Source organism: Balaenoptera musculus, chromosome 2, assembly GCF_009873245.2.
Source record: "Balaenoptera musculus isolate JJ_BM4_2016_0621 chromosome 2, mBalMus1.pri.v3, whole genome shotgun sequence".
Classification (NCBI taxonomy): domain Eukaryota; kingdom Metazoa; phylum Chordata; class Mammalia; order Artiodactyla; family Balaenopteridae; genus Balaenoptera; species Balaenoptera musculus.
In genome coordinates, this window is record NC_045786.1 from 99,424,469 (window position 1) to 99,443,425 (window position 18,957).

General features: G+C 38.2%; 1 protein-coding gene across 1 annotated transcript; it reads left to right on the forward strand.

Moving 5' to 3' along the window:
• The first annotated feature begins 2,747 nt into the window (after window positions 1-2,747).
• LOC118890995 (olfactory receptor 11G2-like) lies at window positions 2,748-3,620 on the forward strand. The gene has a single exon (XM_036844507.1). It carries the CDS (start codon window positions 2,748-2,750, stop codon window positions 3,618-3,620), a length of 873 nt encoding a protein of 290 aa, XP_036700402.1.
• Window positions 3,621-18,957: the final 15,337 nt, after the last annotated feature.

The following is an 18,957-nucleotide window of genomic DNA, read 5'->3' on the forward strand; positions in this document are numbered from 1 at the left end:
CTCCACGGAGTACAGTTTTATCGCCTGTCTCTGAAACTCTTCTCAGCATTCATCTAAGGAGTGAGTGGAAACTATAACATGTGAGCCACATGTGCCCCATATTTTGCAAAAATAATTTAATAGGAAGCATTTTCTTCTTTGAGAAAACTAAATATTTCATTAGGATGAAATGCTAGCCAAAAAGAAAAAAAGCGTAAAAATATAGATTTCCTTCTTGTTTCCTTAACTTTTGGAAACTTAAGCTCTAAGTTTCACTTAGTTCACTCTCTCTCTAAAAGATGAATAAGAGATATAAACAAAGAGGCTTAGGATTTCAAGTGAAGATACATATTAACTCATAAATTGCTGGAGAAGGATTTATTTGATGATTTCTGTTGCTTGGTTAGTAGAGGAAAATATGACAAATCTTTCATTTCAGAGATATCATCTTTCCCAAGCCCATACATTGTTTTCCAGTTCCATTAAACTAATGAGCCCTGGTTTAATATGTATTCTTTTTGAAGTAACAATTGTCAGCATGTATGAGTTTCTGTTGTACATACAAGATTTACTCTAAATCTGTCACTGGACAGTTGCTATCTCCAGGAAATATTCCAAAACAAAAAGGGTAAGTATCAATAATGATTTAAAACAAATCCTTTGTCAATGACTTTTCTCTACATAAATAAATTAACTGAGGTGGCTGACACTAGGATCCTGAGTAAAAAGGACACAGAAATGTCTAAAGGACAGAGAGATAATTCATTCGAACATAAAAATATCTTTCAAACAAGGTATTAGGAGACATGTTTCCTCAAAAGCCCTGTGTGAATGAGTGAATTCTTTCTTTAAAAACATTAATGGACTGTTTTATACAACACATAGAGCCACACGTTTAGCTGGCCTAATTTACTGCATCCATATTTATACAATCCAAAGGGCAATGAGGATCTATAAATAGTAGTCTTTCCAATTTAGGTGCCATCTCAATCGTCAAATGAAAGAGTCAGCCCTCTATATGGTCTGACTTAGGAAGCCTGATATTACCTTCCTACACTGAAATATGTCAAGGACTTCCCTGACACAAAGTCTTGGATTCCCACCTTGAAAAGACTTCATTGATTTATTACATACTCTTTCTAAAATGAAAAACTATTTCCAGTAGTGGAAAACAAATAAAAATTCAGCACAAAATGTATTAAAAGTGTACTGTTAACCTCTTGATTATAAGCTCCATGAGCTCAAGATCTGCCATGTCCACAATTGTTTCTCCAGCACTTAAAAGCCTACCTGACACAATGAAGATGTTAATAAATATTTTTGTGGCTGGGTAATATTCCATTACACTGTAATATTACTGGTACAATAATATATGTGAGATATATATATATATAAATATATATATATCCATTCATCTGTTGATGGACACTTGGTCTGCTTCCATATCTACCATTTGCAGCAATGTGCATGGACCTAGAGCATATTCTGCTTAGTGAAATAAGTCAGACAGAGAAAGACAAATATTATATGATCTCACTTACACACGAAATCTAAAAAAATAATACAAACAAATGTATATAGCAAAACAGAAACAGACTCATAGATACAGAAAACAAACTAGCGGATAACAGTGGGGAAAGGGAAGGGGGAAGGATCATGTGAGGGGTATGGTATTAAGAGATATAAACTACCATGTATAAAATAGATGAGCAACAATGATATACTGTATAGCACAGGGAATTATAGCCATTATCTTGTAATAACTTTTAATGGAGTATAATCTGTAAAAATACTGAATCACTATGCTGTATACCTGAAATAAGACAATATTGTTGATCACAAAAAAGAAAGATAAATAAATAAACATTTTTGAATGAATTATTTTGCCTAAGGTATTAGGTCAGAGTAAGGTCCTGAGGAAACAGGAGAATTGAGTTTTGATTCAATAACAACTGCTTGGGATGGAAGCAGCCAGAAGGAGAGAAGTGAGAAGTTTCTTGTTTCAGAACGTGCCCAGATGCGGTGGAAAAGGGCTGTGAATAAAGGACTATGAAAATTCTCACCAAAAAAAAAAAAAAAAAATTGATAGGTAGATAGGTGGATGGATGACTAGATAGATAGATAGGTATCTTTCCATTTTTCTTGAAGCTAACTTGACCATGGATACCAAATACAGGCACATTGAACTTGGCCAGTCACTGAGACAGTCTGTTATTCGTTGTGTCAGTTGCCATGAAGGGCATATTACACCTTGAGTAAGCTGGAAGAACTGAAAGTGAGAATGAGAATTAATTTATGTTCTGTCATGGCAGTGCATTGAGACAGAGTGTTTTACAATATCTTGATTTCATTTCTAATATTATATCAGTTATAAATCATAAAGAAACAGGTATTCATAGTACTGTTGAAAGAACCTCACATGCACAGAAATGTAATATCAATAGTGCAGGTAAACAGATGAAAGAGCAGACGAATACAGGTAATTTAACAGAATCACAAAACTTTACATTCCTAGTATCTAGTTTAGAATTCTTAGAAAGGTAAAAATTTGTCTCCAATTCATGTTTCCCCTGTTTTCTATTATGGTGACTCTTTAAAATAATATATGTTCAAGGCTGAGCCATGAAAGTCATGGTTTTGTTGTTTAAAGAAAAGTCTGTTTACAATTTTATGAAATAAAAGATAAAGAAATTAGGTTTTTTTCAGGACGAATCAGCATACTCCATTAAAGTGCAGTAACCACTGTCATCTCCATGTCTTCCAGACTAATGAATGTGTCCAGCAGAGAAACCACCCAGTACGTTAGCCACTTTATCCTCATGGGCTTTCCCTCACGCCCAGAAATGCAGCTCCTCTACTTCGGGCTCTTCTCAGTAGCCTATACCCTGACCCTGATGGGGAACACAGCCATTGTCTGTGCTGTGCGGTGGGATCAGCGCCTTCACACCCCCATGTATATCCTCTTGGGGAATTTCTCTCTCCTGGAAATATGTTATGTCACCACGACCGTCCCTAACATGTTGGCCAACTTCCTGTCCACAAGCAAGTCCATCTCCTTTGTGAGTTGTTTTGCACAGTTCTACTTCTTCTTCTCTTTAGGGTGTGACGAGGGCTTCTACCTTTGCATCATGGCCTTTGACAGGTACCTTGCCATCTGCCGTCCTCTGCATTACCCACGCATCATGACTAAACAGCTGTACACTGGCCTCGTCATCTTTGGGTGGTCCTGTGGGTTCATGCTCTTCCTAACCCCAGTTGTTCTCATTTCACAGTTGCCCTTTTGTGGCCCAAATATCATCGACCATTTTATATGTGATCCTGTCCCGTTGATGACGCTGTCCTGTTCTGAAGACACCACCACACAATTCATTTACTCTACTTTCAATGCTATTTTCATGTTTGGCACCTTTCTCTTCATCCTTTGCTCCTATGCTCTGGTGATTCTGGCTGTGCTAAAGATGTCCTCAGCAGCGAGCAAACGCAAAGCTTTCTCCACTTGTACCTCTCATCTGGCTGTAGTAATTCTGTTTTTTGGCTCTGTTATGGTGATGTATGTTAGTCTTGAATCAAGTGAAGATGCAAAAATTCATTACCTTATTTTATTCTGTGATAACACCTTTATGCAGTCCTCAGATATATAGTCCCAGGAACAAGGAGATGAAGACTGCCCTAATGAAACTCTTTGGAACTGAACGACATGTTAATAAAATACAAATGAGAGCTAAATTTCACCTCTCAAATGCAACTTACCTTAATAAGACATGAGTGATATATTTGTCTCTAAATTCACTGTTTTATTAAGAAGCTACTGTAATGAGGGCCCACTATCACCTTAACTACCACTCACCACAAGATGCAGTAGTCTTAAGAAAAATATGTTTTAACAAGTGAATTCGATTTTGAAGTTACTAACAAGTAAGTGCAATTTCATGTATCTAAACCAATCAGTCCCTCTATACATAATTCAGTTTCTAAAAAGAAGACAGAAGCCTGCTTTGCATTACTGAGTTGAAGCTAATAATACACATGTAATAGAGATCATAGACTGACTGGGGATTAATACTGTAAGCCAGTAATTTTCCACTGGGACATACTGACTGATAAAAAAGATTCCACCTTGCCAGAGTGTAGCATTTGTCTTTACTAAGGAAACAGACTAATAACTTTAGCTAGATATTAGTGATTTTTTGATGCAAAAAATGCAAGTAAATGGGATTGTTTTCTTAATTTCTCTTTCGGATACTTCATTATTAGTGTATAGAAATGCTGCAGATTTCTGAATATTGATCTTGTATCTGGTGACTTTACTGAATTCATTTGTTAGTTCTAACAGTTTTTTGGTGGAGTCTTTAGAGTTCTTTATATATAGTATCATGTCATCTGCAAATAGTGACAGTGTTACTTCTTTCTTTCTGATTTGGATGCCTATTTTTTTCCTTGCTCAGTTGCTCAGGCTAGGACTTCGTATAGTATATTGAATTAGTGGTGAGAGTAGGCATCCTTGTTTTATTCCTTATTGTAGAGGAAAATGTTTCAGCTTTTCACCGTTGAGTATGATGTTAGCTATGGGTTTGTCATGTATGGCCTTTATTATGTTGGGTACATTCCCTCTATACCACTTTGTTGAGAATTTTTATCATAAATGGATGTTGAATTTTGTCAAATGCTTTTTATGTATCTCTTGAGACTATCAACAGATGAATGTAAAAAGAAGATATGGTTGTGTATACAATGGAATATTACTCAGCCATAAAAAGAATGAAATTCTGTCATTTGCAGCAATGTGGATGGACCTAGAGAATATCATACTTAGTGAAATAAGTCAGAGAAAGACAAATACTACATGACATCACTTATATGTGGAATCTGAAAAATAATACAAACAAATGTATATAGCAAAACAGAAACAGACTCAGAGATATAGAAATCAAGCTAGTAGTTAACAGTGAGGAAAGGGAAGGGGGGAGGGACAAGTTTGGGGTATAGGATTAAGAGATACAAGCTAGAATGTATAAAATAGATAAGCAACAAGGATATACTGTATAGCAAAGGGATTTATAGCCATTAGCTTGAAATAACTTTTAATGGAGTACAATCTGTAAAAATACTGAATCACTATGCTGAACACATGAAACTAATATAATATTATAAAGCAATTATGCTTCAATTAAAAAATAATAATTTTTTAAAAAGAGATGTTCCACATGATATGTCATCAGGGAAATGCAAATTAAAAGAACAATGAGATACCACTACACCCCTATCAGAATGTCCAAAATCTGACATTCACCAAATGTGAATGTCACTGACAACACCAAATGCTGACAAGAAGGTGGAGCAACAAGAACTCTCCTTCATCACAAGTGTGAATGCAACATGGTCCGGCCACTTTGAAGACAATTTGGTGGTTTGTTACAAAACTAAACATGCTCTTACCATTCATACAATCCAGCAAGTGCACTCCTCAGTATTTACTCAAAAGAGTTGAAACTTATGTCTACAAAAACCTACACACAGATGTTTTCAGCATTTTTATTCAAAATTGCCAAAACCTGAAAGCAACCAAAATGTCCTTGAAATCACAAAATAAACTGTGATACTTCCAGATAATGGAAGAGCTCAGGATTATCCTGGTACATTGAGGTTACGTGATTCTAGGCTCCCAGAGTTTTACTGTCTTAGCCCAGCTACCTACTAAAATTAAGCAAGGCAGAAGACAATGAGCTCACTGGAGATATCACAGAGCCTCTTTACATGCCAGCAATTTTTAGAAGAGAACACAAAGAAGGGTAGAAGAGAAGGAAAGGAAAGAGAGGAAAAATGCAAGAAAAGTTGGAGAATAATAGAAAAACATACAGTGTCTACTTCAAGTGGAGAAATGCGTTGAAAATTCTGGGGAAAACAATAACTTTTTCGGAAAGGCTAACTTTCCAACAACTTGGAGAGATGTGGTTTGATGGAAGAATGGATTCTGAGCTATGGCTCATCTTAGACGAAAAGTAAAAGGATTTGGGACTGATTTAGAAATACACAAACTATTGTAATACCAAGACGTTCATATTAAAGACGCTAGATAGCCATTAAAATGGAAGAAAATGAACAGCTATTTTCTGTAAGCAGATCATTGAGTTGGGTGTGAAAAGGTTTGGGGTTTTTTTTTAAGCTTTTTTTTTATTAGTTATCAATTTTATACATATTAGTGCATATATGTCAATGCCAATCTCCCAATTCATGCCACCACTACCACCACCACCCCCGCTTTCCCCCCCTTGGTGTCCATACATTTGTTCTCTACATCTGTGTCTCTATTTCTAATAAGAACCTGCTGTATAAAAAAATAAATAAAATTCAAAAAAAATTATGTTAAATTAAAAAAATGTTTATAGATAAAAAAACAACGTTCATGGCTTTTTGTGGGAGCAACAGTTACAACATTGAAACAGGATAGTCAAAAGGCTCCCACATATACTTAAACATTTCTAAACAATCTTAGGTATCCAAGATTTTGGATTCCTACTGCAGCATTGATGCAGGTTGGTCTTCACAAAAGGTCCTCTTTAGCTGTTACACACAAAAAGGAACAGAGACCAGGAAACTTTCCTTCCTTTTATTCTGCATCCTTTTATGGCCCCGTATTGTCACTGGAGGTCACCTCTTAGGAGCAGGAGGGACAGTCACAGTGCATCACTCAATCCCCAATTATGCTTTACTTTCAGTGATGAGCTAAGTGGTGAAAAGGCCTCCCTGAATCCATCGGTGAGACTGTCACGTAGTAATGACCTCTCTAATTTGCTGCTCACCTGACACCACCAGACAGGTTCTGGATTTAAAAACCAGCTCCATATTGGATGTCCCCAGTTGCTTCAAGCCTCCTGGAGCTCCCCTTCCCTCATATGTGCGTCTTTAAGTGACAGATAAAATTCACTTTAATAAATCCCCAAATCCCAAATGCCTTCCCAATCACCCACTAAGAGTAACATGCCTGTCCTTTTTTCCCTCCCAGTATAGGGGTAGTAAAATTTGGTCTCCTCTATTCCATCTACAGGCCACTCAGCAGAGGAGCTGATGCTCACTGGAATGGTCCACTAGCCTTCACAATTCAGTGTGTATAACAATCACCTGCGGTCTAATGTAGTGTTCAAGTGCCTGGGCCCTCCCCACAAGTCTATCCAATGCCAGGGCACTGTGCCAGCAGATTTTACATGCAAAATGTGAGGGAGGCACTATCCTTTTCAAGTGATAAAACATAAGTTTACAGAGGTTAAGAGATTGGCTTTGGCTATAATTCAGCTAGGTGTTTTATGTTTCAAGAGAGTAGGATAGCCCTAGTGAAAATTATATCTAATCTGAGTATGGCTTCTAATTAATGTTAAATTGTCATGCCTTTTCTTCACTCTGCTCAACATAATAACAGTTGGTTTTTTGGTTTTTTTAAGCTGATTTCTTAAATAATGTTGTTACTTAAAGCACTATACTTGATAAACAAAATGATTCAATGAACAAGTATTTGAATGTTAGGCTCTGGAGAAACAAGATAATAATTAATCTTTGCCCTCAAGGAGCTCACAGTCTAGCCAGCCACTCTGATCAGACCAAAGTTCTAGGGAGTCTATAGGGGCAAAAATCCAGTCCAGGGCAGAACTTCAGACCTGATTCATTTTTAGTTAATTGAGTATTTATGTTGTCATCTGACACTGACAGTGATGTACAGTCTTGGCCAAATTGATTTTTATAATGAGGAGAGAGGAGGATGTGTTCTGAACTTACTTCTTCAGTTAGGCACTCTGATTCCCTTCTGCACTGGCCACTTTTCTCCAAGCTTTGTTCATGTTGGCCCAAAGCCACAAGGTGGCAGGATAAGCCTCATCATTTCTTGTTCAAATCGACTGCAGCCACAGGCTTTTAAGTGCATGCTCACTCTGCCCATACCCCTCAAACTCATGTTGGGAGCAATTTAGAGCAAATATCCAGAGTAGTATTACCTCAATTAACTAATTTCCTTCTACCACCCACCCTCAGTTCTACTCTCCTTTCAGTGCTAACTCAAGGACATTCCAAGGTTATACTTTGGAGAACCCCTGGAGTATCTGGGGTTTCATTCTGCATTTCAAAACCTTTTCAGAGAAGATTGGTCCTAGACGGCGGAGTAGAAGGACGTGAGCTCACTCCTTCTTCTGAGAGCACCAGAATCATAACTAACTGCTGAACAGTTATTAACAAGAAGACACTGGAACTCGCCAAAAAAGATACCCCATATCCAAAGACAAAGGAGAGGCCACAATGAGATGGTAGGAGGGGCACAATCACAATAAAATCAAATCCCATAACTGCTGGGTGGGTGACTCACAAACTGGAGAACACTTATACCACAGAAGTCCACCCACTGGAGTGAAGGTTCTGAGGCCACGTCAGGCTTCCCAACCTGGGGGTCCAGCAATGGGAGGAGGAATTACCAGAGAATCAGACTTTGAAGCCTAGTGGGATTTGATTGCAGGACTTTGACAAGACTGGGGGAAACAGAGACTCCACTCTTGGAGGGCACACACAAAGAAGTGTGCACATCAGGATGCAGGGGAAGGAGCAGTGACCATACAGGAGACTGAACCAGACCTGCCTGCTAGTGTTGAAGGGTCTCCTGCAGAGGCAGGGGGCGGCTGTGGCTCACCATGAGGACAAGGAAACTGGCAGCAGAAGTTCTGGGAAGTACTCCTTGGCGTGAGCCCTCCCAGGGTCCGCCATTAGCCCCACCAAAGAACCGGTAAGGCTCCAGTGTTGGGTTGCCTCAAGCCATACAACTAACAGGGAGGGAACCCAGCTCCACCCATCAGCAGAAAGGCAAATTAAAGTTTTACTGAGCTCTGCCCAACAGAGCAACACCCAGCTCTACCCACCACCAGTGCCCCCATCAGGAAACTTGCACAAGCCTCTTAGATAGTCTCATCCACAAGACAGCAGAAGCAAGAAGAACTACAATCCTGCAGCCTGAGGAATGAAAACCACATTCACAGAAAGATACACAAAATGAAAAGGCAGAGGACTATGTACCAGATGAAGGAACAAGATAAAACTCCAGAAAAACAACTAAATGAAGTGGAGATAGGAAACCTTCCAGAAAAAGAATTCAGAATAATGATAGTGAAGATGATCCAGGACCTTGGAAAAAGAATGGAGGCAAATATTGAGAAGATGCAAGAAATGTTTAACAAAGACTTAGAAGAATTAAAGAACAAACACCTAGAATAATTAAAAAACAAACAAAGATGAACAATACAATAACTGAAATGAAAAATACACTAGAAGGAATCAATAGCAGAATAACTGAGGCAGAAGAACGGATAAGTGACCTGGAAGACAGAATGGTGGAATTCACTGCTGAGGAACAGACTAAAGAAAAAAGAATGAAAAGAAATGAAGACAACCTAAGAGACCTCTGGGACAACATTAAATGCAACAACATTCACATTATAGGGGTCCCAGAAGGCGAAGAGAGAGAGAAAGGACCCAAGAAATATTTGAAGAGATAATAGACAAAACCTTCCCTAACATGGGAAAGGAAATAGCCACTCAAGTTCAGGAAGTGCAGAGAGTCCCAGGCAGGATAAACCCGAGGAGAAACACGCAGAGACACATAGTAATCAAATTGACAAAAATTAAAGACAAAGAAAAATTATTGAAAGCAACAAGGGAAAAACGACAAATAACATATAAGGGAACTCCCATAGTTAACAGCTGATTTCTCAGCAGAAACTCTACAAGCCAGAAGGGAGTGGCATGATATATTTAAAGTGATGAAAGGGGCCCTGTCTGCACCAAGCAGTCCCAGCCTGGGGGATGGGGCGATGCAGGCAAAGTGAAACTATTCTTCCTTCCCTTTTTGTGAGACTCTTTGGGATTTTCTCCTTAGATGATTAGGTCATCTACAACAGTGTGGAGGACAGGCTCTTGGTGCTCCAGCCAAGCATCAGGGCTGTGCCACTGAGGTGGGAGAGCCAAGTTCAGGACACTGGTCCACAAGAGACCTCCCAGCTCCACGTAATATCAAACGGTGAAAATCTCCCAGAGATCTCCATCTCAACACCAAGACCCAGCTCCACTCAACGACCAGCAAGCTACAGTGCAGGACACCCTACACCAAACAACTAGCAAGACAGGAACACAACCCCATCCATTAGCACAGAAGCTGCCTAAAATCATAATAAGGCCACAGACACCCCAAAACACACCACCAGACATGGACCTGCCCAACAGAAAGACAAGATACAGCCTCATCCACCAAAACACAGGCACTAGTTCCCTCCACCAGGAAGCCTACACAACCCACTGAAGCAACCTTAGCCACTGGGGACAGACATCAAAAACAACGGAAACTACGAACCTGCAGCCTGCGAAAAGGAGACCCCAAACACAGTAAGTTAAGCAAAATGAGAAGACAGAGAAACACACAGCAGATGAATGAGCAAGGCAAAACCCCACCAGACCTAACAAATGAAGAGGAATAGGCAGTGTACCTGAAAAAGAATTCAGAATAATGATAGTAAAGATGATCCAAAATCTTGGAAATAGAATGGAGAAAATACAAGAAACGTTTAACAGGGACCTAGAAGAACTAAAGAGCAAACAAACAGTGATGAACAATACAATAAATGAAATTAAAAATTCTCTAGAAGGGATCAATAGCAGAATAACTGAGGCAGAAGAACGGATAAGTGACCTGGAAGATAAAACAGTGGAAATAACTACTGCAGAGTAGAATAAAGAAAAAAGAATGAAAAGAATTGAGGACAGTCACAGAGACCTCTGGGACAACATTAAACACACCAACATTCGAATTATAGGGGTCCCAGAAGAAGAAGAGAAAAAGAAAGGGACTGAGAAAATATTTGAAGAGATTATAGTTGAAAACTTCCATAATATGGGAAAGGAAATAGGTAATCAAGTCCAGGAAGCACAGAGTCTCATACAGGATAAAACCAAGGAGAAACATGCCAAGACACATATTAATCAAACTATCAAAAATTAAATACAAAGAACAAATATTAAAAGCAGCAAGGGAAAAACAACAAGTAACACATAAGAGAATCCCCATAAGGTTAACAGTGGACCTTTCAGTAGAAACTCTGCAAGCCAGAAGGGAGTGGCAGGACATATTTAAAGTGATGAAAGAGAAAAACCTACAACCAAGATTACTCTCCCTAACACGAATCTCATTGAGATCTGATGGAGAAATTAAAACCTTTACAGACAAGCACAAGCTAAGAGAATTCAGCACCACCAAATCAGCTTTACAACAAATACTAAAGGAACTTCTCTAGGCAGGAAACAAAAGAGAAGGAAAAGACCTACAATAATAAACCCAAAACAATTAAGAAAATGGTAATAGGAACATACATATCGATAATTACCTTAAATGTAAATGGATTAAGTGCTCCAACCAAAAGACATAGGCTGGCTGAATGCATACAAAAACAAGACCTGTATATATGCTATCTACAAGAGACCCACTTCAGACCTAGGGACACATACAGACTGAAAGTGAGGGGATGGAAAAAGATATTTCATGCAAATGGAAATCAAAAGAAAGCTGGAGTAGCAATTCTCATATCAGACAAAATAGACTTTAAAACAAAGACTATTACAAGAGACAAAGAAGGACACTACATAATGATCAAGGGATCAATCCAAGAAGAAGATATAACAATTGTAAATATTTATGCACCCAACATAGGAGCACGTCAATACTTAAGGCAAATGATAACCGCCATAAAAGGGGAAATCGACAGTAACACAATCATAGTAGGGGACTTTAACACCCCAATTTCACCAAAGGACAGATCATCCAAAATGAAAATAAATAAGGAAACACAAGCTTATAATGATACATTAAACAAGATGGACTTAATTGATATTTATAGGACATTCCATCCAAAAACAACAGAATACACATTCTTCTCAAGTGCTCATGGAACATTCTCCAGGATAGATCATATCTTGGGTAACAAATCAAGCCTTGGTAAATTTAAGAAAATTGAAATCGTATCAAGTATCTTTTCTGACCACAACGCTATGAGACTAGATATCAATTACAGGAAAAAATCAGTAAGAAATACAAACACATGGAGGCTAAACAACACACTACTTAATAACCAAGAGATCACTGAAGAAATCAAAGAGGATATCAAAAAATACCTAGAAACAAATGACAATGAAAACACAACGACACAAAACCTATGGGATGCAGCAAAAGCAGTTCTAAGAGGGAAGTTTATAGCTATACAAGCCTACCTTAAGAAACAAGAAACATCTCAAATAAACAACCTAACCTTACACCTAAAGCAATTAGAGAAAGAAGAACAAAAAAACCCAAAAGTTAGCAGAAGGAAAGATATCATAAAGATCAGATCAGAAATGAAGGAAACGATAGCAAAGATCAATAAAACTAAAAGCTGGTTCTTTGAGAAGATAAACAAAATTGATAAACCATTAGCCAGACTCATCAAGAAAAAAAGGGAGAAGACTCAAATCAATAGAATTAGAAATGAAAAAGGAGAAGTAACAAATGTCACTGCAGAAATACAAAGGATAATGAGAGATTACTACAAGCAACTCTATGCCAATAAAATGGACAACCTGGAAGAAATGGACAAATTCTTAGAAAGGGATAACCTTCCAAGACTGAACCAGGAAGAAATAGAAAATATGAACAGACCAGTCACAAGTAATGAAGTTGAAACTGTGATTAAAAATCTTCCAACAAACAAAAGTCCAGGACCAGATGGCTTCACAGGTGAATTCCATCAAACATTTAGAGAACAGCTAACACCCATCCTTCTCAAACTCTTCCAAAAAATTGCAGAGGAAGGAACACTCCCAAACTCATTCTACAAGGCCACCATCACCCTGATACCAAAACCAGACAAACATACTACAAAAAAAAAAAAAAAATTACAGACCAATATCACTGATGAATATAGATGCAAAAATCCTCAACAAAATATTAGAAAACAGAATCCAACACCACATTAAAAGGATCATACACCATGATCAAGTGGGATTTATCCCAGGAATGCAAGGATTCTTCAATATATGCAAATCAATCAATGTGATACACCATATTAACAAATTGAAGAATAAAAACCATATGATCGGGCTTCTCTGGTGGCGCAGTGGTTGAGAATCTGCCTGCCGATGCAGGGGACACGGGTTTGAGCCCTGGTCTGGGAAGATCCCACATGCCAGGGAGCGACTGGGCCCGTGAGCCACAACTGCTGAGCCTGCGCGTCTGGAGCCTGTGCTCCGCAACAGGAGAGGCCGCGATGGTGAGAGGCCCGCGCACCGCAATGAGGAGTGACCCCTGCTTGCCGCAGCTGGAGAAAGCCCTCGCACAGAAATGAAGACCCAACACAGCTAAAATCAATAAATAAATTTATTAAAAAAAAAACCATATGATCATCTCAATAGATGCAGAAAATCTTTTGACAAAATTCAACACCAATTTATGATAAAAACTCTGCAGGAAGTGGGCATAGAGGGAACCTACCTCAACATAATAAAGGCCATATACAACAAACCAACAGCAAACATCATTCTCAATGGTGAAAAACTGGAAGCATTTCCTCTAAGATCAGGAACGAGACAAGGATGTCCACTCTCACCACTATTATTCCACATAGTTTTGGAAGTCCTAGCCATGGTAATCAGAGAAGAAAAAGAAATAAGAGGAACACAAATTGGAAAAGAATCCTAAAGATGCCACCAGAAAACTACTAGAACTAATCAATGAATTTGGTAAAGTTGCAGGATACAAAATTAATGCACAGAAATCTCTTGCATTCCTATACACTAATGATGAAAAATCTGAAAGAGAAATTAAGGAAACACTTCCATTCTCCACTGCAACAAAAAGAAAAAAATACCTAGGAATAAACCTACCTAGGTAGACAAAAGACCTGTATGCAGAAAACTATAAGACACTCATGAAAGAAATGAAAGATGATACAAACAGATGGAGAGATATACCATGTTCTTGGATTGGAAGAATCAACCTTGTGAAAATGACTATATTACCCAAAGCAATCTACAGATTCAATGCAATCCCTATCAAACTACCAATGGCATTGTTTACAGAACTAGAAGAAAAATCTTAAGATTTGTATGGAGACACAAAAGACCCTGAATAACCAAATCAGTCTTGAGGGGAAAAAATGGAGTTGGAGGAATCAGACTTCCTGATTCAGACTATACTACAAAGCTACAGTAATCAAGACAATATGGTACTGACACAAAAACAGAAATATAGATCAATGGAACAGGATAGAAAGCCCAGAGATAAACCTAAGCACCTATGGTCTACTAATCTATGACAAAGGAGGCAAGGATATACAATGGAGAAAAGACAATCTCTTCAATAAGTGGTGCTGGGAGAACTGGACAGCTACATGTAAAAGAATGAAATTAGAACACTCCCTAACACCATACACAAAAATAAACTCAAAATGGATTAGAGGACCTAATGTAAGACTGGACACTATAAAACTCTTAGATGAAAACATAGGAAGAACACTCTTTGACATAAATCACGCAAGATCTTTTTTGATTCCACCTCCTAGAGTAATGGGCAATAAAAACAAAAAATAAACAATGGGACCTAATGAAATGTAAAAGCTTTTGCAAAGCAAAGGAAACTACAAACAAGACAAAAAGATAACCCTCGGAATTGGAGAAAATATTTGCAAATTAATCAATGGACAAAGGATTAATCTCCAAAATATATAAACAGCTCATGCAGCTCAATATTAAAGAAACAACCCAATCCAAAAATGGGCAGAATTCCCAAACAGACCATTTCTCCAAAGAAGACATACAGATGGCCAAGAAGCACATGAAAAGCTGCTCAAGATCACTAATTATTAGAGAAATGCAAATCAAAACTACAATGAGGTATCACCTCACTCCTGTTAGAATGGGCATCATCAGAAAATCTACAAACAACAAATGCTGGAGAGGGTGTGGAGAAAAGGGAACCCTCTTGCACTGTTGGTGGGAATGTAAATTGATACAGCCACTATGGAGAACAGTATGGAGGTTCCTTAAAAAACTAAAAATAGAATTACCATATGACCCAGCAATCCCACTACTGGGCATATACCCAGAGAAAACCATAATTCAAAAAGACACATGTACCCCAATGTTCATTGCAGCACTATTTACAATAGCCAGGTCATGGAAGCAACCTAAATGCCCATTGACAGAAGAATGGATAAAGAAGATGTAGTACATATATACAATGGAATATTACTCAGCCATGAAAAGGAATGAAATTGGGTCGTTTGTAGAGACGTGGAAGGATCTAGAGACTGTCATACAGAGTGAAGTAAGTCAGAAAGAGAAAAACAAATATTGTATATTAACACATATATGTGGAACCTAGAAAAATGGTACAGATGAACCAGTGTTCTCACAAGAGGGAATAAGCACACGTCCTTCTACTCCACCATCTTCCATTATACACCTAACATAATTTTTTATTTTATTTAAATTTACTTTTAAGTCCATTATAATGTGAGCTTCTTTTTAAATTAATTTTTATTGGAGTATAGTTGACTTACAATGTTGTGTTACTTTCTGCTGTACAGCAAAGTGAATCTGTTATACCTATACCTATATCCACTTATAGAGAAAGAAGTATGTACAAGACCATATCATTCTTTTACAAAACCCACATACTGTTTGCTTGGACCTCAAAGAGAATATCTGAAATATTTGTTTGAAAATCATGTCAGAGCAATCTTAGCTCCCTTTTGTCTCCTGTTATTTTTCAGATAACATGACAGAATTTAGTGAGTTTGGGTGGAATCAGAGAATAAACAGTTGATAGTAGGATTTTAAATTCCTATACCTGAAAAAGGAAAACTGAACTTGTATTACCAGTTGAAATGCACAGCAAGGCAGAAACAGAATGACTCTTCACCATGGTAAACTTAAAACAAGGAGAAGTGATCAGGGTGGTTCTCAAAGAAAAAGAAGTCTGTTCCTTAATAGGATATGAAGAAAAGATAATATCCTCAGACATGGGATCATGTTTCACCCCATAGGAAGGGAGGCTGAATGCCAGAGATTGAAGATTCCCAGTATCATCCAAGTCCACTCAGAGGTCCCTATTCCAAATTTCAGCATCCCAATCTCTTTTAGTTATTTTGACTACCTAATTAACTACCCCAAAACAGTGTTTTAGAGCAACCAAAACCATTTATTATCTCTCATAAACCTGTGCTTTTACTGGACTCAGCTGGGAAATTTTTTCCTCCACATGGTGTTTGCACAGGCTGTAATCATCTGGAGGCATGGCTGCACCGGGAACAGCCAAGAAAGATCCCCCAAATTGCTGCTACTGGTGCTGGCTATTGGCTGGAAACTCAGCTAATTGTGTCAACTGGAGTTTCTTGACTCTGCTCTACATGTTCCAAGAGGCAACGATGGAGGCTACAGATCTCATAAGGCCCAAACTTGGAAGTTAAACAGCATCACTTCTGTCACATTCTACTGATCAGTATGGGTCACGAAACCAGCTTATATTCAAGGAGAAGAGAAGTAGATACCACCTGTTGATGGGAAAATGGCAAGGATCACATTATAAAAGAGCATGTAGGATAGAGATAGTCTCTGAGCCATCACTGGAAACACAATCGACCATAGAGTCCACCCTCTCATTATGTAAAATATATTCAACTTCTCTCCAAAGGCTCATCCCATTATGGCATCAGGCATTAGTCCAGAATCTTGTCACTTAAAATGAGGCATGAAGCTACCGGGTGCAGTGATCTGACAGGATAACTGCAAGATTCACTTCTGTCAAAAGGATGGAGTTCTTTTCTTCTTTCGTTTTCTCCCTTTCTGAATAATTCAAACATAAAGCCATTAGGTCCGACAGAGAGAGGTGGGTGTCTGTGGCAGAGAATAGACTTGTGCAATCCAGAGCGGAGTGTCAAAGTGCAAGTGGGTTGAGAAGCGTGGTGAGGAAAGGGGCAACTGAGCTTGTAAGTTTAGAAACTGATAAGGATGAGAAGAGTGCCCAGGTCTGGGGATAGGATATCCTGATGTGGGGTGTCTATGCTCAAGCAGGCAACAGGTCCATCTGCACAGGGAAAGCATGAGAATGGAAATGGGAAGCTGGTGACATACAGTGGGATTATTTTAAAAGTTAATACATTAAGTGTAATAAGTTAGGTTTCTTACTGTAAGGAAAGGAAGTAGCAATACTTTAGAAAGGGTGAAAGCTAGAATGAACCCTGCAGTGTTTAACTGGAATTGAAAGTATCAGTGTAAACTCATGGTTTACAATATATATGGATAAATACAGAAATAAATCTGTCTACTGAGTGGGCTTAGGAGCAGTGATATGCCAACAGCAATGAGCATAACTAACTGCCATGTTCCATTAAAAGGAACCAGTCTCTTTGATAAGACTGCTGATTCCTGGACTGGGATACAGAAGTTACAAAATGAGGCTGGAATATCTTTTCTGTGTTAGAAAGTACTTAAAAGATTTAAAGGTGCATACCAAAAGGACACAAAAGGGAGCTTGAATGGGCTCCCATCAGTTGAATTAGGAACAAGTTAAGCATCAAATCAGTGATATTGACAGATTTGTAACTATTCAATTAAATAGAGAACTGTGAGTCCATATAGATATATACAAATAAATGAATAAATTGAAAGTTTGATGAGGTGTTTACAAAGTTTCAAAGTACCTCCTCATGGTCTGCTTACTAATAACAAAGGGGGAAAGACTATCTTTACAGTGGAGTAGTCTGGCAGACATTACCTTAATCAAAGTGAGCATTATTACAAATGGGATGAATTGAAATCATGTGTCACCTGATGGAATGCAATATTCTTCTAGTGGTATCTATTGCTATCCAAGATATCTAACCTGAATCTAATCCTAAAAGATATGAGACAACCTCAGATTGAAGAAAACTGTACAACACAACTAACCTGTAATTTTCACACATGTCAAGGTCAAGAGAAGACCCAGGAACTAGTCCTTACTGAAAAAAAAAAACAAAAACAAAAAACTAAAGAAACACAACTACAGTGACCATAGAGGTATGACATACAGATTTCCCTTCAAGAAAAAATTGGCTGATGTGCTGTGAGGAGAGTAGTTAGCTGATTGGCTCCAGCTACAGTACATGCGTGACCCACCACAGCATTTAACTGAAGACCATGTTCTTCCCACAGCCAGTCCCCAGCCAACCATAAAGGTTAAGTGCTAGGCCCAATGCAGGAAATCTTGGAGTCAGATCTCCCCTTGGAGTAGCTAAGACTTTCTCGGGGCTATTTCATAGTCTAAGCCTCCTGTTTACCAAACCTCTTCCTTCCCTCCTCTTTTCACAGGTTTCAGACCCAATCTCAGTCTAAAAACTTTCCCTGACTGCTCTTGCTGCCTCTCCCCTTTATTCTTCACTGATGTTCCCTCAATAAATCTCTTATACTTCTAACTCTATTAGAGGCATCTACTTCCCAAAGGACCCAAATAACACTAAATTAAATGCAGTGAATAATTCTGAACTGGATTATTATGCTACAAAAAAAATTAGAACAATTGGCAAAACTGCAATGCAGTTCTGAAGATTAAATGGTAGTGATATATTTATGTTAATTTCTTGATTTGATGGTTGTGTTGGGTTATGTAGAGAATACTCTTATTCCTTAGAAAGGCACAGTAAAGTATTTGGGAATGATGGGGCATCAGGTTGACAATCTACTCTCAAATTGTTTAGGGCAAAAAAATTCCTTTGTGCTGTACTCCCAAGTTTTCTGAAACTTTGTGATTGCTTAAAAATGTAAAAAAGGGAGTCAGAAGACACAAAGAAGTTCACTAGACCACAGTAATTCTGAAATCCAACTGGGATCATGGCACAATTCCCCCTTTTTTTCCAGGGTTTCAAGGACTGAATTATGTCCCCCTGCCCAATT